The sequence below is a fragment of the Globicephala melas genome, chromosome 2, assembly GCF_963455315.2.
Source record: "Globicephala melas chromosome 2, mGloMel1.2, whole genome shotgun sequence".
In the NCBI taxonomy this organism is placed as follows: Eukaryota; Metazoa; Chordata; class Mammalia; order Artiodactyla; family Delphinidae; genus Globicephala; species Globicephala melas.
Genome location: NC_083315.2, coordinates 139,028,114 through 139,053,633, shown reverse-complemented (window position 1 = coordinate 139,053,633; position 25,520 = coordinate 139,028,114). Strand labels below are relative to the sequence as shown.

At 36.7% G+C, this 25,520-nt stretch overlaps 1 protein-coding gene across 5 annotated transcripts in view; it reads left to right on the top strand.

The window, feature by feature from the left end:
* KCNH5 (potassium voltage-gated channel subfamily H member 5) overlaps nt 1-25,520 on the top strand; it is a 482,529-nt gene that overhangs the window by 385,641 nt on the left and 71,368 nt on the right. For all 5 annotated transcript variants that reach the window (XM_060294881.1, XM_060294883.1, XM_060294880.1 and 2 more), the window contains one exon: nt 21,199-21,451. In XM_060294881.1, the coding sequence (XP_060150864.1) occupies nt 21,199-21,451 (253 nt within the window). The remainder of the gene's footprint in view (nt 1-21,198; nt 21,452-25,520) is intronic.

The following is a 25,520-nucleotide window of genomic DNA, read 5'->3' as shown; positions in this document are numbered from 1 at the left end:
TCCATGTGTTTGTATTTTATACAGATCTTTTCCTGTAATTGATATCTAGTCTCATAGCGTTGTGGTCGGAAAAGATACTTGATATGAGTTCAATTTTCTTAAATTTACCAAGGCTTGATTTGTGACCCAGGATATGATCTATCCTGGAGAATGTTCCATGAGCACTGGAGAAAAATGTGTATTCTGTTGTTTTTGGATGGAACGTCCTATATATATCAATTAAGTCCATCTTGTTTAATGTATCATTTAATGCTTGTGTTTCCTTATTTTTTTTCATTTAGGATGATCTGTCCATTGGTGAAAGTGGAGTGTTAAATTCCCCTACTATGATTGTGTTACTGTCGATTTCCCCTTTTATGGCTGTTATTATTTGCCTTATGTATTGAGGTGCTCCTATGTTGGGTGCATAAATATTTACAATTGTTATATCTTCTTCTTGGATCGATCCCTTGATCATTATATAGTGTCCTTCTTTGTCTCTTGTAATAGTCTTTATTTTAAAGTCTATTTTGTCTGATATGAGAATTGCTACTCCAGCTTTCTTTTGATTTCCATTTGCATGGAATAACTTTTTCCATCCCCTCACATTCAGTCTGTATGTGTCCCTAGGTCTGAAGTGGGTGTCTTGTAGACAGCATATATACGGGTCTTGTTTTTATATACATTCAGCCAGTCTGTGTCTTTTGGTTGGAGCATTTACTCCATTTACATTTAAGGTACTTATTGATATTTATGTTCCTATTCCCATTTTCTTAATTGTTTTGGGTTCGTTATTGTAGATCTTTTCCTTCTCTTGTGTTTCTTGCCTAGAGAAGTTCCTTTAGCATTTGTTGTAAAGCTGGTTTGGTGGTCCTGAACTCTCTCAGCTTTTGCTTGTCTGTAAAGGTTTTAATTTCTCCATCAAATCTGAATGAGATCCTTGGTTGTTAGAGTAATCTTGGTTGTAGGTTTTTCTCCTTCATCACTTTAAATATGTCCTGCCAGTCCCTTCTGGCTTGCAGAGTTTCTGCTGAAAGATCAGCTGTTAACCTTATGGGGATTCCCTTGTGTGTTGTTGTTTTTCCCTTGCTGCTTTTAATATGTTTTCTTTGTATTTAATTTTTGACAGTTTGATTAATATGTGTCTTGGCGTGTTTCTCCTTGGATTTATCCTGTATGGGACTCTCTGTGCTTCCTGGACTTGATTAACTATTTCCTTTTCCATATTAGGGGAGTTTTCAACTGTAATCTCTTCAAATATTTTCTCAGTCCCTTTCTTTTTCTCTTCTTCTTCTGGGACCCCTATAGTTCAAATGTTGGTGCATTTAATGTTGTCTCAGAGGTCTCTGAGACTGTCCTCAGTTCTTTTCATTCTTTTTTCTTTATTCTGCTCTGCAGTAGTTATTTCCCCTATTTTATCTTCCATGTCACTTTTCCGTTTTTCTGCCTCAGTTATTCTGCTATTGATTCCTTCTAGCGTATTTTTAATTTCATTTATTGTGTTGTTCATCATTGCTTGTTTCCTCTTTAGTTCTTCTAGGTCCTTTTTAAATGTTTCTTGCATTTTTTCTATTCTATATCCAAGATTTTGGATCATGTTTACTATCATTATTCCGAATTCTTTTTTCAGGTAGACTGCCTATTTCCTCTTCGTTTGTTAGGTCTGGTGGGTTTTTACCTTGCTGCTTCATCTGCTGTGTGTTTTTCTGTCTTCTCATTTTGCTAATCTTACTGTGTTTGGGGTCTCCTTTTTGCAGGCTGCAGGTTCCTAGTTCCCATTGTTTTCGGTGTCTGTCCCCAGTGGCTAAAGTTGGTTCAGTGGGTTGTGTAGGCTTCCTGGTGGAGGGGACTAGTGCCTGTGTTGTGGTGGATGAGGCTGGATCCTGTCTTTCTGGTGGGCAGGTCCACGTCTGGTGGTGTGTTTTGGGGTGTCTGTATTATTGTTTTACGCAGCCTCTGTGCTAATGGATGGGGTGGTGTTCCTGTCTTGCTAGTTGTTTGTCATAGGGTGTGCAGCACTGTAGCTTGCTGGTCGTTGAGTGGAGCTGGGTCTTGATGTTGAGATGTAGATCTCTGGGAGATTTTTGCCGTTTGATATTACATGGAGCTGGGAGGTCTCTTGTGGACCAGTGTCCTGTATTTGGCTCTCCCATCTCAGAGGCATAGCACTGACTCCTGGCTGGAGTACCAAGAGCCTTTCATCCACAGGGCTCCGAATAAAAGGGAGAACAAGTAGAAAGAAAGAAAAGCAAGAAAGAAAGCAAGAAAGAAAGCAAGAAAGAAAGAAAGAAAAGAAAGGAAGGAAGGAAGGAAGAAGGAGAGGGAGGGAGGGAGGAAGGAAGGAAGAAAGAAAGAAAATAAAATAAGATAAAATAAAATAAATTTATTAAAATAAAAAATATTTATGAGGAAAAAAATTTTTTTAAGTTAAAACAAAAAGAAAAACAAAAAACGGACAGACAGAATCCTAGGAGAAATGGTGAAAGCAAAGCTTTACAGACAAAATCTCACACAGAAGCATACACACTGACAAAAAGGGGAAAAGGGGAAGAAATAATATATCTTGCTCTCTAAGACCACGTCCTCAATTTGGGATGATTCGTTGTCTATTCAGGTGTTCCACAGATGCGGGGTACATCAAGTTGATTGTGGAGCTTTAATCTGGTGCTCCTGAGGCTGCTGGGAGACATTTCTCTTTCTCTTCTTTGTTCACACAGCTCCTGGGGTTCAGCTTTGGGTCGTCTGCGGGCGTCTGTTCTTCAGACTGGACGGGGTTAAAAGAGCAGCGCTTCGGGAGCTCTGGCTCACTCAGGCCGGGGGGAGGGAGGGGTACGGAGTGCGGGGCGAGCCTGCGGCGGCAGAGGCCAGTGTGACGTTGCAGCAGCCTGAGGCGCACCGTGCATTCTCCTGGCTAAGTTGTCCCTGGATCACGGGACCCTGGCAGTGGCGGGCTGCACAGGCTCCCGGGAGGGGAGTGGAGTATAGTGACCTGTGCTCGTACACAGACTTCTTGGTGGCGGCAGCAGCAGCCTTAGCGTCTCATGCCCGGCTCTGGGGTCCCCGCTGATAGCCGCGGCTGTGCCCGTCTCTGGAGCTCCCTTAAGGAGCGCTCTTAATCCGCTCTCCTCGTGCACCAGGAAACAAAGGGGCAAGAAAAAGTCTCTCGCCTCTTTGGCAGCTCCAGACTTTTTCCCGGACTCCCTCCCAGCTAGCTGTGGCGCACTAGCCCCTTTCAGCCTGTGTTCACGCCGCCAAACCCAGTCCTCTTCCTGGGATCTGACCTCCGAAGCTCCCAGCCCCCGCCCGCCCCGGCGGGTGAGCAGACAAGCCTCTGGGGCTGGTGAGTGCTGGTCGGCACCGGTCCTCTGTTCGGGAATCTCTCCGCTTTGCCCTCCGCACCCCTGTGGCTGCGCTCTCCTCCGTAGCTCTGAAGCTTCCCGCGCTCTGTCACCCGTAGTCTCCGCCTGCGAAGGGGCTTCCTAGTGTGTGTGGAAACCTTTCCTCTTTCACAGCTCCGTCCCACTGGTGCAGGTCCTATCCCTATCCTTTTGTCTCTGTTTTTTCTTTTGCCCTACCCAGGTACGTGGGGAGTTTCTTGCCTTTTGGGAGGTCTGAGGTCTTCTGCCAGCGTTCAGTGGGTGTTCTGTAGGAGTTGTTCCACGTGTAGATGTATTTCTGATGTATCTCTGGGGAGGAAGGTGATCTCCGTGTCTTACTCTTCCGCTATCTTCCTCAACCTCACCAAGGTTAACTTTTGAGTCACTCAGGTCTTTGGGCTTTCCCAGAATGTTACTCATATTTTGTTGATAAAAGAGTGCAGTAGTTGTTGTTGTTAAGGTATCTTAACCAGTAGACTAGAAACTCTGAAGGTAGTGGCTGTATATATTTTTTTGTCTATATCTGAAAGACAAAACATGTTTCTGGCATTCATAGGTGACCATCAATCGATGAGCAAACGAAATAGGAAACAATGATAGAACTGTTTTAGAGTGCTTTTGAAACTGGTGTAACTCTGATTGGGGCTTGAACCCACACGCTGGGACAAAGTGATAGATAAGAAGTGGATTTATTTAGAGAGAACCACACTCCACAGACTGAGTGTGGACCATCTCAGAAGGCCAGAGTGGCACCAGGGTACGGGGTTGTCAGTTTTTATAGGGGTGGGTAATTTCATAGGCTGATGAGTGGGAGGGGTATTCCAGCTATTTGGGGAAGGGGTGGGGATTTCCAGGAATTGGGCCACCGCCCACTCTCTGACCTTTATGGTTGGCCTTGGAACTGTCTGGCCCATGTGGGTGTGTCATTTAGCTTGCTGATGTGTTACAATGAGCATATACTGAGGCTCAAGGTCTAGTCCATCTTGGACCTATTTGGTTCTAATCAGTTTATGTCATTGGGCTATGTCATTCTTTTAAAGGTTGTGCCCTGCCCCCTTCACTCCTGTTTTGCTTTGAAAACCTCTGTGGACTTAGGAAAGCAGTTATACTGCTTTCTTAGTGTATTAGATTAGTTAACACACTTTGCAAAGCTAATATCATTAAAGGATTCATTAACTGGAAAAATAATAATTGCATAAAGATTTTGTTCAGGTCTAAAGCATCACTAAGGACCAAACATACTCTTTGTCTAAATGAGATTTTCAGTACAGTTTTGAAGTGTCTGGGCATTTAAGAAGACGAAACTGGAATATTTTATAGAGAGCTGTTATAAATTGCAAAATTACAGCTTGGTTTCCCAGAGCAAAGGGTTTTTTGACTAAAGCCTTTGGCTTTGTGCTAGAGGCTAATGCCTCAGGTCAGAGTTTTGGCATTTGGTTTACCCTGGGGCAGAAGGACAAACTGTAGTTGTCTCTGTGAGATTAAACCAATCTTCCAGCCAAGGTGGCACATGTAAATCCAGAGCATACAGGCGGTTCTCCTCCTGAGGGGCGTTCTCAAGTATTCTTAGCTTTATGAAAAGTAACACAATAAAGGTGTATTAATGGCACCGAATGCAGTGCTCTGTTATTAGTTGATGTTCTAGGAGCTCTGGTTGTTTGAAGGAATATTTGCCCTTCCTGAAAAGGGAGGGAAAAAACTTTTAGTTTTTGTTAATACAAAGCTCTTAGCTTTATTTTAAAAAAAACTTTTTATTTTGAGATAATTGTAAATCACATGCAGTTGTTAGAAACATCATAGAGAGATTCTACCTTTCACTCGGTTTCCCTCATAACCAGGAAGATGACATTGATATGAATCATCAACCTTATTCAAATTTCGCCAGTTTACACACACTAATTTCTCTCTGTGTGTATGTGTGTCTGTGTTTGGTTCTACAACCAGCAATTTTATCACAAGCATAGGTTCATGCAACCACCACCACAGTCAAGGTACAGGGCAGTTCTATCACAGGGTCCCTCGTGCTATCCTTTCACTGCCACAGCCTCCTCTCTCACCCACACCTTCCTAAATCCTGGCAACCGCTAATCTATTCTCCAGCTCTTTAATATTGTCATTTCAAGAATGCTATATAAATAAAATCATGTAAACTTGTGACATTAGCTTTTTTCATTGTGTGTGTAACTCCCTTGAGATCCATCCAAATTATTGTGTGTGTCACTAGTTTGTTCCTTTTCATTACTGAATGGTATGCCATGGCATAGATGTACCACAGTTTGTTCAGCTATTCACCCACTGAAGAAAATTTGTGTTGTTTCCATTTGGGGCTATTACAAATAGAACTACGATAAACGTTCATGGACAGGTTTTTGTGTGGATATTAATTTTCCTTTCTTTGGGATAAATGCCCAAGAGTGTAATTGCTGGGTTATATGTTAAGCACATGTTAGTTTTGTATGAAACTACCAGAGTAGATATACAGTTTTGTATACCCACCAGCAATATATGAACAATCTGTTTTCTCTGCATCCTCACATCATTTGAGGTTATCACTATTTTTTATTTTAGGTGGGCAGTAATATCACATTGTAGGTTTAATTTGTATTTCCCTAATGGCTAATAATGGTGAACATATTTTCATGTGCTTATTTTTCATCTGTTTGTTCTCTTCAGTAAAACATCCTTTCATGTCTTTTGCCTGTTTATGAAGTGCATTTTTTTTTAATGTTGAGTTTTGGTACTTCTTATATATTTTAGATATTTGTCCCTTGTTGGATATATGATTTGCAAGTATTTTTTTCCAGTTTGTTGTTTGTCTTTTCATTCTCTTCAAGTTTTATAGTCTTACATTTTATATTTAAGTCCATGATGCATTTTGAGTTAATTTTTGTGTAAGATGTAAGATTTAGGTTGAAGTTTGGCCTTTTTTTGCCACTGTATGTCCAATTTTTCCAGCACCATTTGTTGAAAAGAGTGTCTTTGCCAATATCATTCTGTTTTCATTGCTACAGCTATATAATATACCATAACATTGGATAGAGTGATTCCTACTACCTTGTTCCTTTTTCAATGCTCTGAGCTATTCTAGATCTTACACCTTTCCACTTACATTTCAGAGTAAGCTTGTCTGTGTCTACCAAAAAACCTTGCTGGAATTTTGATAGGAGTTGCATTAAACTTATAGATAAATCTGGGGAGAATTGACCTATTTACTATGTTGGGTCTTCCAATTCATTAATATGGTATATCTCTCCATTCATTTAGGTCTTCTTTGATTTCCTTCATCAGCATCTTGTAATTTTCAGAAAACAGATCCTGTCCCTGTTTTGTTAGATTTACTATTTTATTTTATAAATTATAAATGATATTATGTTTTAAGTTTTCATTTCCATATGTTCATCATTACATTTTGTTTTTTTGAATATTTCTTTAGCCTCTCATCTATTGCTTTTCCTCACAGTCAGCACACACCTCCAGCAAAATTTCTAACAATTTGCTGTCTTTGACCTGCCATATACAGAAACTAGGTCATGTTTGCAGGATGTGGGGCTCTGGTAGAGTTCCTTGAAGAATCAAGTGACGTCTGAGGGCATCTGTTCCATGCAGATCTCACATGCGTGTGACGGTCTTTTCTCCTATTCATGGACAGTTTTACTTCTCTTGTATTCATGGCTATTTTCTGGATGATGAGAATTGCAACAAGTTTGATTACTGTCATGTCTGGTTTCTCAGCAATGAAGACATTGGTAGCAAATAGCAATGTAAGTAATACATAAAACAAAATTCATTCAGAGTTAATTTCCCCGAAGTCCCTTTAATAATGTCAACATAGCATGCTATATCAAAAAGATGATCATTTGGTTTCTAGTATATTGCAGAATATTAACGAGTTTTGAAGGAATTTCTTAAACTTAAGAAAACATATGTATGTCTCCTGTGCTACTAAATGGTCTCATGTATATAAGGAAAGTTTGTTTATTTTTGGTCCTTAAAACATTGAAATGGTTTAGTCACCATGACAACATATATACTATTAAGTAAACAGTGAAAAAACTGGCAGTATTTACTGTTCTGTTTTCAGGTCTTATTAACAGCATTGATACAAACTTAAGATAGTAGACACTACATTTAGTGATAGAAATTCGTTATGATGTACCAGTCATTTAAAAAAAGCTGTTTCAACTACATGAAGTGAAAAAAACATAAATATTGATTAATTATAAATGACCAAGATCTCACTTTGGTTTGGCCTGAGTAGATCAGCTCTCTTTTTCCCAAACATTCCTTAATTATACACTCCTCTGAGCTGCTGCCAATAATGTATTTTCCCTAAAGCTGGCTTCCTTTTTGCAACTTGTTCACTTTTCCTTGTAACTTTGACAGACTAGTGAGTTTGTCTTATTTTCCTGGTGAGATGGGCAAGCAACTTGCATGCAAAAACTGTTTGTAACTATTCATTAATGCCACTTCCTATGTATGTTTTACATAAAAATACACTCTATGCCAGTAGTATGTAATTATTGAATGAAATTAGGTAGTTGTGTCTCCTGCAGTGTTCTGTTCCATACATGGTACAACTTAATTCTGTCCAAATTTGCCTAATGCTAATACTTTTAGTGGTTGGAAAATGGTGATAGTAATGATTTTCCATATAGTGTTTTATCAGAGAAAGGTACTCACCCACACTACATACACAAAAATAACCTGTACAAATCATAGACATAAATATCAGTAAGTTTTTATATATGTATATACCATGTAACTGCTACCTAGATCAAGATAAAAACACTTTTATCACCCCAGAAGGCTCATCCCACGCCATGTCCAGGCAATTACTGTCCCCTCCCTACTCCAAATAAACCACTATTTAAAAAATTGAGATATAGTTCACATATCATAAAATTCACCATTTTAAAATGTACAATTCAGTAGTTTTTAGTAGATTCACATGGTTGTGTAACCGTCACCCCTCTCCATAACATTTTCATCACCCCGAAAAGAAACTTTATCCCCATTTGCAGTAACTTATTCTATTATCCCCTCTCCCAAGCCCTTGGAAAGGACTAATCTACTCTCTGTCTCTATAAATTTGCTAATTCTGGACATTTCGTATAAGTGGAATCATATGATGTGTGGTCTTTTGTGACTGGTTTATTTCACTTAGCATGTTTTCAAGATTCATCCATGTTATAGCATGTATCACTACTTCATTTCTTTTTAATGACTGAATAATATTCCCTTGTATGAATTTACCACATTTTGATTATCCATTCATCAGTTGATGGGCATTTGAGTTGTTTCCTGTAACCACTATTTTGATGCTAAACTTCACATAAGTGGAATTATACAGTATATATGTAGTATTCACTTATATGGATATATCAAAATTTCTCTCATCATTCTATGGCTGATGGACACGAGGGTTGCTTCTAAGTTTGGGCTGTTATGAATAAAGATGTTATGAAATTTTTGTACCTGTCTCTTTTTTTTTTTTGTGGTACGTGGGCCTCTCACTGCTGTGGCCTCTCTCGTTGCGGAGCACAGGCTCTAGACGCGCAGGCTCAGCAGCCATGGCTCACGGGCCCAGCCGCTCCGCGGCATGTGGGATCTTCCTGGACCGGGGCATGAACCCACGTCCCCTGCATCGGCAGGTGGACTTTCAACCACTGCACCACCAGGGAAGCCCTGTACCTGTCTTTTCATGAACATATTTACAGACTTCTGTAGTATATATACATAGGAATGAAATTGATGGGTTGTAGTATTGGTAGAAGTTTGGTTTTATTAGAAATTGTCAAAGAGTCTTGGAAGTGGTTGTACTATTTGACATTCCTACTAGAATGGGATAGTCCAGTTAACTATCTGATAACTGATAGTCCAGTTGCTCCACATGTTCTCCAGGACTTAGTATATTGTCAGCCTTTTACATTTAGCCATTGTGGCGTGTGTGTATTGGTATCTAATTGTGGTTTTAATTTGCATTTCCACATACTTAATGGTTTTGAACACCTTTAAAAGTCATATTATCTGTATAGATAATCTCTTGTAAATTGCCCAACTCTTTTTAAATTTTTTAAAATTAGGTTTTCTGCCTATATCCTATTGATTTGTAGAAGTTTTTCATGTTATCTGAAATATGACTCCTTTGTAAGATACATGTATTACAAATATATTCTTTCAATCTAAGGCTTATATTTCATTTTCTTAACTTTGAAAATTATATTTATTGTACGTGCTTTTAAAAATTAGTTTTAATATAGTCTGTATGTTGTTTCTTATAATTTACTTATGCATGAAATACTGCCATAGAAAATCTAGGGGGAATAGTTGAGCATGTAAATATTCAAGTAACTATACTCTTTTGTCTATTCCAGTTGTCCCAGAGAGCTAAATTCCTGAGACATGTTACGAATAGTGAAGGGTATAATTTACAAGGAAGCTTTGTCTGATATTGCTATCCCATTTCAACTATACAAAATAACATAACAGGCTTTATTCAATAAGAACATATTGATCAGGGTCTAGTCTATAAATGTCGACATATTGGGAGAGTGAGTGGAAGAGCTTGGTGTTCTTTGAAAGATATCTGGTTTTATAGTACATAGACATCTTACACATAAACACTGTTATATATACTGTATCTGTCATCTGTATATGACAGAGTTGTGAAAAAATGTTTCAATACGATCTCAGTTGTTCAAACATTGGGATTTTGTTTTATTTTATTTATTCTTCTGCTTAATAATTTCCTAATCTTTTCAAGACAACTTAACTTTCTAGCTGTTATTTTTTGTATGCTTGATTTTATCCATCTGGATACACACATGCACACATATATGGAATTGTTTGGAATTAGAAGCAATATAAATAATCAACCCACATATCTTTTGCTTCATTTACTACTCATGACTTCTTTTGACTACCTTTACTTTCTACAGTTTATATTAAATTACATAAATATATTAAATTACATTAAGTAATTTGAAAGAGACCCGATGCATATCCTTAGGAACTGAATGGTAGGTTGAGACATGAACATTCATAGTCACAATCATTCTGGAAATAATTGTCACTACTGATTTAGTGGTTCCAATTTCTGTATCATTCCTTTTCTTTGGATAATACCCGTCTGTTTGAAAGTAACTTTTTTAAAAAATGAAAGTTATATAATTTAAGGTGCATAACATGATGATTTGATTACATATACATAGTGGAATGATTACTGCAGTCAACCTGATTAACATATCCATCTTCTCACATAGTTACTATTTATGTTTGTGTGTGGTTTTAAAAGTAAACTTTAAAAGCTAGAAATTGTCATACTGAGTGAAGTTAAGTCAGACAGAGAAAGACAAATATCATGTGATATCACTCATATGTGGCATCTAAAATAAGGGTACAAATTAACTTATCTACAAAGCAGATAGTTACAAATGTAGAAAACAAACTTATGGTTACCGGGGGAAAGGGGGCGTGAGGGATAAATTGGGAGGTTGAGATTGACATACACACACTACTATATATAAAATAGATAACTAATAAGGACCTACTGTATGGCACAGGGAACTCCACTCAATGCTCTGTAATGACCTATATGGGAATAGAATCTAAAGAAGAGTGTATATATGTATATGTATAATTGATTCACTTTGCTGTACAGCAGAAACTAATACAGCATTGTAAATCAACTATACTGTATAAATATTCATTTAAATAAATAAATAGATAAATAAAGGGATCAATTACATATACCCACTCTTTTTTAGATTCTTTTCCCATATAGGTCATATCCATGTGGAAAGAACATATAGAACATATTCATGTTTTTTCCAGGCATTAATCAACTTTGCCCTTCCAAAGTAACTCATCTGTTGGCTTCAAGAACCGTATATTGATTTTGCCAGTTGCTGCGCTTTATATAAATGGACTTATGTAGAGAATACTCTTTCATGTCAGGCTCTTTTTTAACCAACATTATGTTGTTGAGATTCAGGTATGTTATGTGTAGTTGTTTCTTCTTTCATTCTTGTTGCTGAGTAGCAGTCCATTGTGTGACTATGCCACAATGTATTTATCTATTCTAATGTTTACGGATCTTTGGGTAATTTTCAGTTTGGAGCTATTATGAATAGTGCTGCTACACTTGTTCATATGGTTTTGTCCATATATATAGACATTTCTGTTGAGTGTATACCTACAAGTTGAATTGTTGGATGTTAAGGTATAATATATATATATATATATATATATATATATATATATATATATATATATATATATATATATATATATATATATATACAACTTCTGTCACCAGGTAATAGAAGTACTAATTCACTTCCACCCACAATATAAGAGAGGAACTCATTCTTTTAGAGATGCTGGGAGCATCATTTGTCATAGATGACTTTTAAAAAGATCATGTTCAGATTGTTTCTAGGATGGTTTCCAATCTTCTGCATAATTAATCAAATTACTTTTAAAGTATAATTTTAGAAAATATTTTCACATGTGTAAAAGTGTTCTTATTTAGTCAAATATATGCACATATAAAAATAGAGACATGAGATAGAGAATAGAGAACAATAGAAACTCTAAATTTCATCAGAGCCCTACCTTTGGAAAGTTAGTAGCCCCAAACAGCAGCTTTAACAAGTTAAAAAATTGGTAACAACTGCCATTGTTTCTTTTCACTGCTCACCGAACTAGAAAACCAAGATCATGAAAAACTTGGTAGAATTGGTTTTCTGTGTTTTTTAAACAAAAACCTTAGGTCTCACTTTTGTATATGAAGTCTAGTCACAGGAAATTTATCTGTAAAGTGAAACCTATGTATTTTAATCTATAATCTCTCACTGGTTAGAGCAGTCTTCTGTCACTAAATATGACCTTTTACTTTTAAAAAATGGAAGTTAATTTACTTTGGTTTTATTTCATTACATGGTTCTGAGTTAATTCTCTAGAGGTTTTGATACCCCCAGAAATTGGCAGACTAACATCCAGACAGCTGCTCTCTCTTGGTCCACATGGCTGCCAGGCTATAGTTAAAAATAATAATAATAAGGTGAGCTTTCTTTTCTTCTTATAAAATGAATGAGAATTGAATTCCTGTAGAGAACACTACTCCACTTGTTGGCAGTCTTGAACTCCTCATTCCCAGGAACGATTGTAAAAATGTTTTATGTGCAAATGTCACTTGCCTGACATTTTCCACTAAATTTCACTAACTTAATACCCACTCAGTTGGATTGGTGAGCAGTGATTAATTAGCAATGCACAACAATTGCATGAAGGGGAGCAGAAATTTTGAAGAATGTCAGTGATGACTTCAATGCCTATCAAAATGTCATCAATGTATTTATTCCATTGCCCTAAGAAAACTGGATCATCTTCACTAATCAGTTATTACTAAAGATAGCTGATACTATATTATTCCTGATACAGGATTTTATAGATAAACAGCAAAATATTTTAGAGCCGTAAGAGACCTCAAGAGGGAGCCTTGTTTAGTTCACTATCTTCAGGCACTTAAAATACAATTATTCCCATTTTCACACTAGAAATTTGTTGTAGATTGATTAGAAGTGGTCCATCTGTGGTCACTGAACTAGGGAGTAGTGGTAGGAAACCACCTCCACTAAGACTAAAGTGTTCCAGCCTCTGTCTCATGTCACTATACAGTTCTTTTGTTTCAGGTGAAATTGCCATTTGTTTCTCTTTCAAATTAAAATGGGAGATTTCAGAGAGAGATTATTAAAATCATGTAAGATACTCTCATATACTACCAGTCAAAGTGTAATTTGGTACAACTTGTTTGGGAAGCAATTTGGCAAGAGCCTTAAAAATGTTTTTATACATTGCTCACTAATTTTACTTCTAAAAACACTGTCCGTAGACAACAAGATATAGGTACAGGGTATTTGTTATGACTTGATTTATGAAAGGTAAAACTGAAAATCTCAATATCCAGTTACAATGCAATGCTTAAGTGAATTGTGTTATAATGATATTAGGGATTATTATGCAATGATTCAAATTTTGTTTTTAAATGAATATTTCATGGCATGGGAAATGATTATAATATGACATTGAGTGATTATAGCATGAAATAAAACTTTAGAGACTCAAGTTTTATGAAAATGCTATATACATATATAAATATGTATAAATAATGAAGACATTTTATTTTCTTTTATAGTTTTTTGATTTCCCATGTTTTGTATAATGAGAGTTAAAATACATTTTAAAGTATGTTCAAAGAATGAATAAAAGAGGATAAACCTTCTTCCTTTGACTCTAGTCAAGCATTTCCTTAGAGAATCTTGATTTAACTTCTTGGTTTCTAATTAAAGTATGTAGACTCACTCTTCTTCTAAGCTTCCTCTAAGCACTAATACCATAATGGATGAAAGTGATGGGGGAAGGAATCTACCTGAGTGACATTTATCAAATGTTCTCTCTATGCTAATATCTAGTTCAGATCCTTTCAAGATATACACTACAACTTACATATAAAATAAGGTGACTTCCCTTTGGCAAATGGTAATGGATAAATAAATAATTTGTCAGTGAATCCTCATGTCTTTACTGACACATTCTATATGCATTATATTTACTGGAGCTAAAATGAAAGAGTTTAGTTATAAATGGAAACAAATTTGCAAAGAATTTTGTAGTACACTAAGAACAAGAAAACATCAGAAAGTGACAGATGCTATATTTTATTGCTGGTTGAGCTTCACTCAGGAGCATGGCTTAAGGGCTGGAACTCAACAGTTTTGGATTTTGCTAGTAATTTATCGAGAGGCCTTGAGCAAATCACATAACCTTTATGTTATATATATTTGCATTTTCTGTAAAATGGGGCATTGGACTAGGAACAGTAATTTTTCAAGCTTTTCCTGTCTGGAAGCCCCAGGGAGTCAGGCACCATGAGAATTTTAGCTCATGGATCTGGAGGGCCTGTATAGTAGCCAGCATGTAACTAGCATATAACCAGAGCTCAGTAGCTATGAGTTAAATGAATGAATGTGACCTCTGGAGCCCTGCCTAGGAGTCTGCTTTTCCGTCAGAGTTTCATCCAGCATAATTCTGCTTGTATCTGCTTTACATATTGAGCATAAGGTGAGATTTCATTAAAAAAGTAAAGGATAATTTTATTGCTGTAAATAAAATTTTGAAATCTCTAGGACAAAGTCCTTTCAACTCTGTGATAATTTAATGTTACTACAATGTGCTATTATTTAAAACTACAGATCACAGCACCTTTATTCTCATTTTCCCCTTCTATACAATACCAAATTCTATGATAGAGCTGTATATAAATTGTATTTATGACACAGTGAGAGTTGGTCTGTTTTTTTTGATGGATGAATCAGAGATGACTAGACAGAGAAGGAGATGATGGGGTATGCCAGTCAAAAGGAACAGCATGTGTAAAGGCAAACAGCCATGAGCAATCATGGCAACTTTAGAGAGGTGACAAATATCATGTGACTGGGATGCAGGGTTGAAGGAAGGTAATAAGGGTTGTGGCTGGAGGAGGCTCCCACCATAAAGAGCCTTGTATGCTTGCTTAGAACTTGAGCTTTATCTGGTGGGGAAGCAAGCTTTCAGATTTTTAAGAAAGTGAGATAACATGATTATGTTTTATTAAAAGAGTTCTCTATAAGGACCTACCATATAGCACAGAAAACTCTACTGAATACTCTGTCATGGCCTATATGGGAAAAGAATCTAAAAAAAAAAGAGTCGTATGTATATGTATAACAGATTCACTTTGTTATATACCTGAAATTAACACATTGTAAGTCAACTATACTCCAATAAAATTTTTTTAGGAAAAGGGGTTCTCTAGTCTCAGTGGGTTTTTTTAGGTATTTTTTTATAATTAATTTTTATTGGAATATAGTTTGCTTTACAATGTTGTGTTAGTTTTTGCTGTACAGCAAAGTGAATCAGTTATACATACACATATATCTACTCTTTTTAGATTATTTTCCCATATAGGTCATTACAGAGTATTGAGTAGAGTTCCCTGTGCTATACAGTAGGTTCTTATTAGTTACCTATTTTATATATAGTAGAGTATATATATCAATCCTAATATCCCAATTTATCCCTCCTTCCCCCCACCTTCCCCCCTTGGTACCATAAGTTTGTTTTCTACATCTGTGACTTGATTTCTGTTTTGTAAATAGGTTCGTTTGTACCATTTTTTTAGATTCCACATATAAGCAATATCATATGATGCTTGTCTTTCTCCGTCTGACTTACTTCACTCAGTATGACAATCTCTAGGTCCATCCATGTTGCTGCAAATGGCATTTTGTTCTTTTTTATGGCTGAGTAATATTCCATTTTGGGGTGTGTGTGTGTGTGTGTGTGTGTGTGTGTATGTGTGTGTATACACACATACACACACACACACACACATCTTCTTTATCCCTTCCTCTGTCAATGGAAGGGAAGAAAAAAGACCTACAAAAACCCAAACAATTAAGAAAATGGCAATAGGCACACATATATCAATAATTACCTTAAATGTAAATGGATTAAATGCTCCAACCAAAAGACACAGACTGGCTGAGTTGATACAAAAACAAGACCTGTATATATGCTGTCTCCAAGAGACCCACTTCAGACCTAGGGACACATACCGACTGAATGTGAGGGGATGGAAAAAGCTATTCCATGCAAATGGAAATCAAAAGAAAGCTGGAGTAGCAATTCTCATATCAGACAAAATAAACTTTAAAGACTATTACAGGAGACAAAGAAGGACACTACATGATGATCAAGCAATCAATCCAAGAAGAAGATATAACAATTGTAAATATTTATGCACCCAACATAGGAGCACCTCAATATATAAGGCAAATGCTAACAGCCATAAAAGGGGAAATTGACAGTAACACAATAAAGAGTGTGGGACTTTAAAACCCACTTAGACCAATGGGCAGATCATCCAGACAGGAAATTAATAGGGAAGCACAAGCCTTAAATGACACATTAGACCAGATAGACTTAATTGATATCTATAGGACATTCCATCTAAAAGCAGCAGAATACATTTTCTTCTCAAGTGCACAGGGAGCATTCGCCAGGATAGATCACATCTTGGGCCACAAATCAAGCCTTGGTAAATTTAAGAAAATTGAAATCATATCAAGCATCTTTTCTGACCACAAAACCATGAGATTAGAAATCAGTTACAGGAAGAAAAAAACTGTGAAAAACACAAACACATGGAGGCTAAACAGTATGTTACTAAACAACCAATGGATCACTGAAGAAATCAAAACGAAATCAAAAAACACCTAGAGACAAGCAACAATGAGAACATGACAATCCAAAACCTGTGGGACGCAGCAAAAGCAGCTCTAAGAGGGAAGTTTATAGCAGTACAATCTTACCTCAGGAAACAGGAAAAATCTCAAATAAACAACCTTACATCTAAAGCAACTGGGAAAAGAAGAACAAACAAAACCTAAATTTAGTAGATGGAAAGAAATAATAAAGATTAGAGCAGAAATAAATGAAATAGAGACAAAGAAAGCAGTAGTAAAGATCAATGAAACTAAAAGCTGGTTCTTTGAGAAAATAAGCAAAATTGATAAACCTTTAGCCATATGCCTCAAGAAAAAAAGGGAGAGGACTCAAATCAGTAAAATCAGAAATGAAAAGGGAGAAGTTACAACTGACACCACAGAAATATAAAGGATCATAAGAGACTACTACAAACAACTGTATTCCAATAAAATGGACAACCTAGAGTAAATGCACAAATTCTTAGAAAGGTACAACCTTCCAAGACTGAACCAGGAAGAAAAAATATGAACAGACCAATCACAAGTACTGAAATTGAAACTGTGATTTAAAAATTCCAACAGGACTTCCCTGGTGGCGTAGTGGTTGAGAGTCCGCCTGCCGATGCAGGGAACACGGGTTCGTGCCCCGGTCCGGGAAGATCCCACGTGCCGCGGAGCGGCTGGGCCCATGAGCCATGGCCGCTGAGCCTGTGCATCTGGAGCCTGTGCTCCGCCAACGGGAGAGGCCATGACAGTGAGAGGCCCCGCGTACCTCAAAAAAAAAAAATTCCAACAAACAAAAGTCCAGGACTACATGGCTTCACAGCTAATTCTATCAAACATTTAGAGAAGAGTTAACACCTATCCTTCTGAAACTCTTCCAAAAAATTTCAGAGGAAGGAACACTCCCAAGCTCATTCTATGAAACCAGACAAAGATCTCACAAAAAAAGAAAATTATAGGACAATATCACTGATGAACATAGACACAAAAATTCTCAACAAAATATTAGCAAACCGAATCCAACAACACATTAAAAGGATCATACACCATGATCAAGTGGGATTCATCCCAGGGATGCAGTGATTCTTCAATATATGTAAATCAATCAGTGTGATACACTACATTAACAAACTGAAAAATAAAGACCATATGATCATCTCAGTAGATGCAGAAAAAGCTTTTGACAAAATTCAACACCCATTTATGATAAAAACACTCCAGAAAGTGGGCATAGAGGGAACCTACCTCAACATAATAAAGGTCATATACAACAACCCACAGCAAACATCATTCTCAATGGTGAAAAACTGAAAGCATTTCCTCTAAGATCAGGATCTAGTGTCAGTGTTGAGGTTAGATCTTTGGAGCCTAAGGGGTATCTATTATGATACCTCTTGATCTTGGGTTTAATGAAACTGGCATCATAAATACGCAAATTTTTTTCTTTTTCAGACCATGGCATTCTTCCTTTTTTCCACACTTGGTTTGCAGAATTCTAAAAACGACCCCTTATATACAACCATAGCTCTTCCAAAGAGAAAACTTATTGTCTTAATTAAGAGTCTACTTTGATTTATTTCTATCCTGACTTGAAGAGGGGATAAATAATCAACTTGGGAGTCAAATAAAAGAGGTCACTTTTAACTGAATATGTTCTACTGAAATTCAATTTCATTTGTTTATAACTATGAGCTATCCAATGGGGAATATACCAGCGAGAGGTTGGATATGACATTCAAGGCAGAGTACATTGAAACTGGGACCAATGGACCAGGTGTGAGAGTCATCTTGCATGATAACTTTATTCTATCACTTAAAACTAAATTTTACCTTGCTTAAGACACTTATTAGGGCTTTCATTTACAGAAAGAATAACACTATACTCATATTTTGATGACAGACACATCGTGATAGAGCACATGCTCTATATACGGATTGGGAAGGAGCTTGCCACTAGGGGTGACTTTGGTCTATTTAACACTTAGTTTTAATTTGTCACTCTATGACGTCTGGACTTTAGTATATACCTTGAATCAAAATAATGAGGCAATGTCTTAAGGAAAGTGAAAAAAAACGGAAAGATGCACTTAAAATGCAATAAAAATCCTCTTTTGATATGCCACTAAACAGAATATTGCTAACACTGGAAGATTTCATTTGCAGCATGAATCTTGAAAGAAATAATTAAAAGGGCATAAAATGACTATTACCAAAATGAATCGAAAACAATGAAAATTCTGTAATGGGATAGAAATAGATTGATCCGTTTTCCCATTAAGCTATTCAGTGCAATGTTTATGCGTGTGTGTATGTATTTTAAAATTGCTTTTATGTTTTTTGCTTTCTAGCACCAGTTTCATTTTCAACTTGAGGAAAATATAATATTGACATTAGTTAAAGCTTAAAATGTATTCAGGCTCATGCTGAAATACTTTCTTAATTCTGCTTGGAACCTCATCAAACAGCCAAGAAACAGAATTCAGGCAGGAGTGGAAAATGAAATAAAAAGAGCAAACCGCTTTTTTAGAGAACTAAAAAAAACAGTAAATTTTGTAGGAATACTCATGTTCAGTAGGGAAGATAAAAACTAGCCTTTCTTTAACTTTTGCCGTGTGCAAGACTAAATTGGGCTAACTCAAGTTCTTTCATTTAATTCCTACAATGAACCTATGAAATAAACACTATCATCCCATTTCACAGATGGGGTTTAGAGTCGTTAAATAACTTGCCTTAGGTTACAGAGGCAATAAGTGGTAGATTTGCACCCAGACCCATGTCCTCTTGAGGTTGATCTTTTATGGTACCTCTAAGTCATAAGTAATGACTTCTAGGCAGCATATGCTTCCATGTCACCTTGGCCATGCCCCTGTCATAGCACTTTTCTCACTGTATTATAGTTGTCTCTTTACATGCCTACCTCCCCCTACCTCATGGTTACCTTCCCCAAAGCAAAGAGCATCTTATTTATCTTTCTAGTTCCAGGAATTTAATGCAGTGGCATGCCCCATATTAGAAGCCCAATAAGTGCTTATTGAATGACTCATATTGTCAGAAGTCACTAAAAGTTAATATAGTAAAAAAAAATTATATTATTATGGAAAATAACTGATGTGGAAAGTGCCAATTGCTTCTATATCCCTGTTAGGTGTTCCTTTCCTTAAAGATGAACTCTTTCAGAAAGATAGGTGAGCTGATTGTACTGCATATAGGAATTCAAAGGAGTAAGAAAAAAATCCACAAAGATGCTTAAGTGATGTGAGATAGTATCACAGTACTAGGAGAGGTTAAGGGGAGGGATACTGAAATCATTTAATGAACGGTCTTTACATTTATCATGGGCTCGTCTTCTACACATGGAAGCAACCAGCTTTTCATTTCAAACAAATTTCCTTTTCATTGATAGTGAACCCCTAATAAAAGGAAAGTCAGGGGATATTCCAAGCCTTAGGTAATTTTTTAAAGCTTAAAATGCAATTAGTACAGGGAAGAAAACCATTTTATATGAAAACATTATTCAATATAACTTAATGAGGAAAAATCAACTTAGACTTCAGCTTGAGGGATTCTAATTCTATCAAAGAAAAACATTTATGATTATAAGGAATAGTTTACCAAGGGAGTTGGGAGAGGATTCTATGTGAATTTGCACATGCATCTTTAAATTGGGCAGTCCTGACTTCTATAATCATATCTTGCTTGATGATGCTCTGAGGATAATGTCCATTTTAATCTGGGTCTTTAATTGCCCTGTCTGAAAGCTACAGGGAATGAAAGTTCTGTACCCCTATCTCTCTAAGCATGTTTCTGCCATTTGTTCCCTCTTCTAAAGGATACCTAGAGCTTATTCTGCTGTTGCTTTCTGCAGTCTTTAGGAGTCAAAGACCCGAATGAGCAAGGGCTGCCATGCAACATGATGTGCCCACCTTGCCGTCATTGACATTGCCAGTTGCCTAAGCCCTACAGAAGGCTGGTGAATATTCTTTCCACTCCCTGAGCATGAAATCATTAGTAAAATGAAAATACGTATTTCAGAGTGAAGAAAACACATTGAGAGTGGAGTTATATCAGCCATGGCAAATTGCATGTCATGTTGCAAGGGTGCTTTTGTTGTCTTATAACTGGTTAATACGAATCCATCTCCAATGTGTAGTAAAAGTCCATTATCCTGAATTTTGATTTAGTTATGAAAAAATTCTAAAACAGCAACGAGACTAAAATGAATGTTAATGACCTATCTTAGTTGGCATTTTGATGACATTGTATTAAATATTTTTCTGAGACACTTCCTGGCCATTTTAAGACTCTGTTGTCTCTATGGTGAGATCCATACCCCCTCAGAGCTTTAGTACATGGTGCTGTATTGTAATAGCCCCTATGCTTATCAGCCCATGGATTTTTATATCTTTCAGAGCAGAGCTGTGTCTTGTTACTGTTTTCCTCAATACACTGTTTTGCAGACTGTGTCATAGTCAATAAGTATGTTAGATTTCTGAAATAGTCCTTCTCTATTTTCTTCTCACTTTCTTCAGGTCCTCTCCATCTGTCCCAAGGACATGAGAGCTGATATCTGTGTTCATCTAAACCGGAAGGTTTTTAATGAGCATCCTGCTTTTCGATTGGCCAGCGACGGGTGTCTGCGCGCCTTGGCGGTAGAGTTTCAAACTATTCACTGTGCTCCTGGGGACCTCATTTACCACGCTGGAGAAAGTGTGGATGCCCTCTGCTTTGTGGTGTCAGGATCCTTGGAAGTCATCCAGGATGATGAGGTGGTGGCTATTTTAGGTACTGTGAACTTTCCTAACGTAGTAGCAAACGTGTAACCGTTTTAGAGATTTTACTTCTCAGGTTTCTTAAGAGAAATTTCCTTTGCTTGGTGACTTTGGAAATGGGGTCACTAATGAGATGATGAATCTCAGTGAAAACTAGTAATTCCGTTTCAGCAGAGAACATCAGTATTGGTCATAGCTTAATGGGCTGCATGAGGGTTTGATTAAACTTTCTTTGGCAACATAGGACAGTGCCTTTTAGACTGGAGGTGATCACAGCCTAAGGTGGCTATATCTCCATGTTGGTAAGTGTGAAAATGGCTTGTGAAATGATTGTCAGTTTAGTAACCTGAGTGTTAGTCTCAGAGGGACAATAGAACCCGTGTAGTTCGACATTTCCTTTTAGAGATGTATAAATTGAGGCCCAGAAAACTTTAGTGACTGGCCCAGCTAGTTAGTAAATGAGTTAGGACTTGAGTACAGATCATCTTACTCTAAACCTCTGCGCTTCCTCACAGTGGACCTAAGTAGTGAGCTGAAAGTGATGAGGAGGTACATGAATTTGACCCATTATATTGGAATAATCACAATGCAAGTAAACTTAGGTTTTTAAAGCTGGTTTTGTCCATCTACATTTATGAATCAGTGAAGTTATTCAGCTAATAATAAATTTGTTCTAAAATTCAGAGACCTGGTAGATAGTTGCACTGATGACAAAAGGCAGTGACAGAACATGTGAGTGACAAAATTTTTAAAAATTACATGTTTGGGGACAGTGTAACCCATTTTACATTTTATCTTGGTAAAAAAATTGCTAAATGATATTTTAGGTCATTTTCTGCTCAAATATCTGCAGCATGAAGTCCACATGGATAAAAAAAGGAAGCAATAAAGAGGTCAGAGGAGAATCATTTCTTGTGTTTTTTCAAGTAAAATAAGTTAGAATTGCAGGATGTCAACTCCCTTTTGATCACATTTTTCATGGCTTGTATCTCATGAAAAATGAGCTCAATTTTAAACTATTGGATTTTTTAGCTACTGAGGTCAACCTGCCATAGCTTAAATGCCACTTATTCTCATAAGTAAAGACTGACTGATGTATTTTAGAAACTGCAAAAGCAAAATCCAGCCCCAAAATAAAGGACTGATTTCAAAAAACACAATTACTTGAAAAAGACAGAATTGAGAATTGAGAAACAATGACTCTTCATAGGAAAATAAAGTAAAATTTTTATCGTTCAGTAAAATTTGTACGGGTTACAGAAAATGATTCAGTGTTGCAAATGACTGAACACTATTGTTTGTAACCCTTTTCTTAACTGTTGAGAAATAATATTATATTTATGCATAAATTTCTTTTAGAAACTTTTTATTTTTGATTTTTTTTTTGCAAGAACAATGCATACAGTACTTAGAGTCAGCACTCTGGGTGTGTTTAATGCTGCTTAGTGCTGGTTCTGCTTTGTTTCTTGGAGTATAAAGGAGTTATGTAATCCTTCATTAAAAACTGTACATTTTGCCAGAACAATCCTTTGTGGTAAAATGGAGTATATACACACTACAACCGTTCTTGTTTGCTTAAAGAAGAGGATAAAACACAAGCCCAAAACAGGTGTAGTTTTTCCCGCATGTTCATGTCAATGGTGGGTGGGAGAACAGACATAAAATATATTACACTAAAGTGAGTACCGTCATGATAAATTACCTTGGCTGTGCACTCATTGTCATTTGCTTTGCCCCATTTTCTTCATTATAGCTTTACCTTGGTAGATTCTTTTCTAAAAAGATGGATGGAGAAAGCCCTGAGTGTAGTACCTTTGGGCTGGATCTGCTAAGCTGGAATCATTTGCTCAGTGAGACAGACAAAATGCATTTTCTTTTCATTTTAAAATAAAATGGTAGCTGGTTTTGCCCAATGACACAGTAAAAATGAACACAGGGCCCCTGGGTATTGGCCCAGTCTCATCATATATCTGTCGTATTTTATTTCTTTGAATGCATGCTTTTTGTTTATCCTCCTCAAAAATCTTGAGATTTCAGAGACTTTTCATCTCTTGGTTTAATGAGTCAAATTGCATATATACATCTCTGGCAATCTTTCTTTATCGTGTGGGCCTCTAACAAAGATTAGTTCAGCCAAAAGGCAGTCAGAAGGTTTTTATTTAAAAAAAAAATTTTGAGCTGTAAGCGATCTCCCAAAGAGGAGGTAAGTGGGTGGTGGTGAGGCATGGGCTCAAAGGGTCACATAGGTGCCATGGTGCTGGGCAAAGACACTGTCCTCATGGAGTCTGTGATTTGGGTCATTGGTGACAAGATAGTCATGGAGACAAGCTTTGGGAACTCTGCCTTGGTGCTGCACCTTCCGCTAATCTGGCTTTATAGGAAGGCAATCTGAGGAGACTGTGGACTAGAAGTATGGACTCATGGTGACTTTCTGCAGGAGATGGAGTGTGATGTCATACACGAGAGATGACTGCACCACACGCAGTGGTGTGTCTGCCATGGTCTAGATACACCCTTGTGCTCATATGGTTTACAGGTTCCACCCATGAGGCAGCTGAAGTCTGGTGCCTGCTGCCACCTGTGCTTCACCTGAGGGGCATGGAACCTGCCAGAAGGGCCTTCCTTAACGAACCAGCTTCTTGACTTGTAGATCAGTCGTCACACCAGCTCTGTTGTGTGACTTCTCAGTGTGGTTTCCATTGGGGACACATGTTTTCAGATTTTTCTAAATCAAAAATACTTTCTTTTACAATTAAAAAGGTTTTTTGTTTTTTTGTTTAACACTTAAGATGCTTTAGGAAAGGGAGAGGGGAAAATAGTAACCCATCAGCATCACTTCTGACACTTCGTGACTGTTCATTTTTTTTCTATTTTTTCTTCTTACCTTCTCATTTTTTGCTAGCCTAATTACAAACTTAATGAAAAGTTGCAAAAATTATCAGCATGTGAAGTTTGACATATAGCCTTAGGTTTTCTGCCTTACTGAGTAAGTTGATTAGGTCTTCAATATCTTTACTTATTTTTTTTCCTTTTGATCTATTTTTGGACTGAGAGTGGCATGGTAAAGTATTTTATTATTAAGGTGTTTTGTCTATGTCTCTTTGTATCTCCTGTAGTTTGTGCCTTATAGCAGTTGTTGCTGTGTTATTTGGTGTACAAATATTCGTAACTATTATATCTTCATTTTGAATTGTGTCTTTTAGCATTGAAATGTGTCCTTTTTCATCATGACCCTTATTAAGGGTCAGACAGAAACAGCATCCTCTCCCCCATCTCAGTATACCTCAAAAAAATGAGAATTTGTTTTAAATTGATCTGATAAATAGGCCTTGCTCTCTCTTACACTGATTTATTTGCCAGTTGAAAGGTAGAAAACTGAAGTCATTTTAAAATTAATTAAAAATCTCTAAATCCAAAAACCAGGTGCAGTGCATTCTTTTGGATCCTTGCCTCTGAACGGTCTCTTGGTAGGTACCTAATTCTTTAGTGTGTCAGAAGTGTTAAGGTGTTTAATGAATAAGTTCTGAAGCAGAACTAATTAATGGAAAGATAAAAAATGTAGTCAATAAATACCTTTTTTAACACTGAGAGGTGGCTTCAAGTTGTTTTCTAAATAGGGCATAGGAAGATAATTTCAGTTCATGTCTTTTTCTAATGTGAAGTTCTTTCAGTTCTTACACCTCCACCTTTTTTTTCTTTTGACCTTCCCACTTTTTATGAAACACAGAGAATTCCAAACTAAGTTCATGATGCATAATACTATTTTATATGCTTTAATATCGTCTTGCTTTTTAGTTTTTACCCTATAATTACTTAATGTGAACAGAGTTATTGGTATGCCTGAAAGAGCCAGGTTACTTTTAGGTGTCTTGACAAAATATATTGTACCTTATAGAGACTCTAAAAATGGCATTTCCCCACTAACTTTAGACCCAACTCCTAAGATATTTGTTTTGCTGCATTCACATTTTGTCTTTTCTGTGTTCAGAATATACACTTTACTTAAGAGAATAAAATATAAACAGCATAAAATACTTTCTCTTCTGTGATTATTAGAATCATATAGTTGGAATTATTAATAT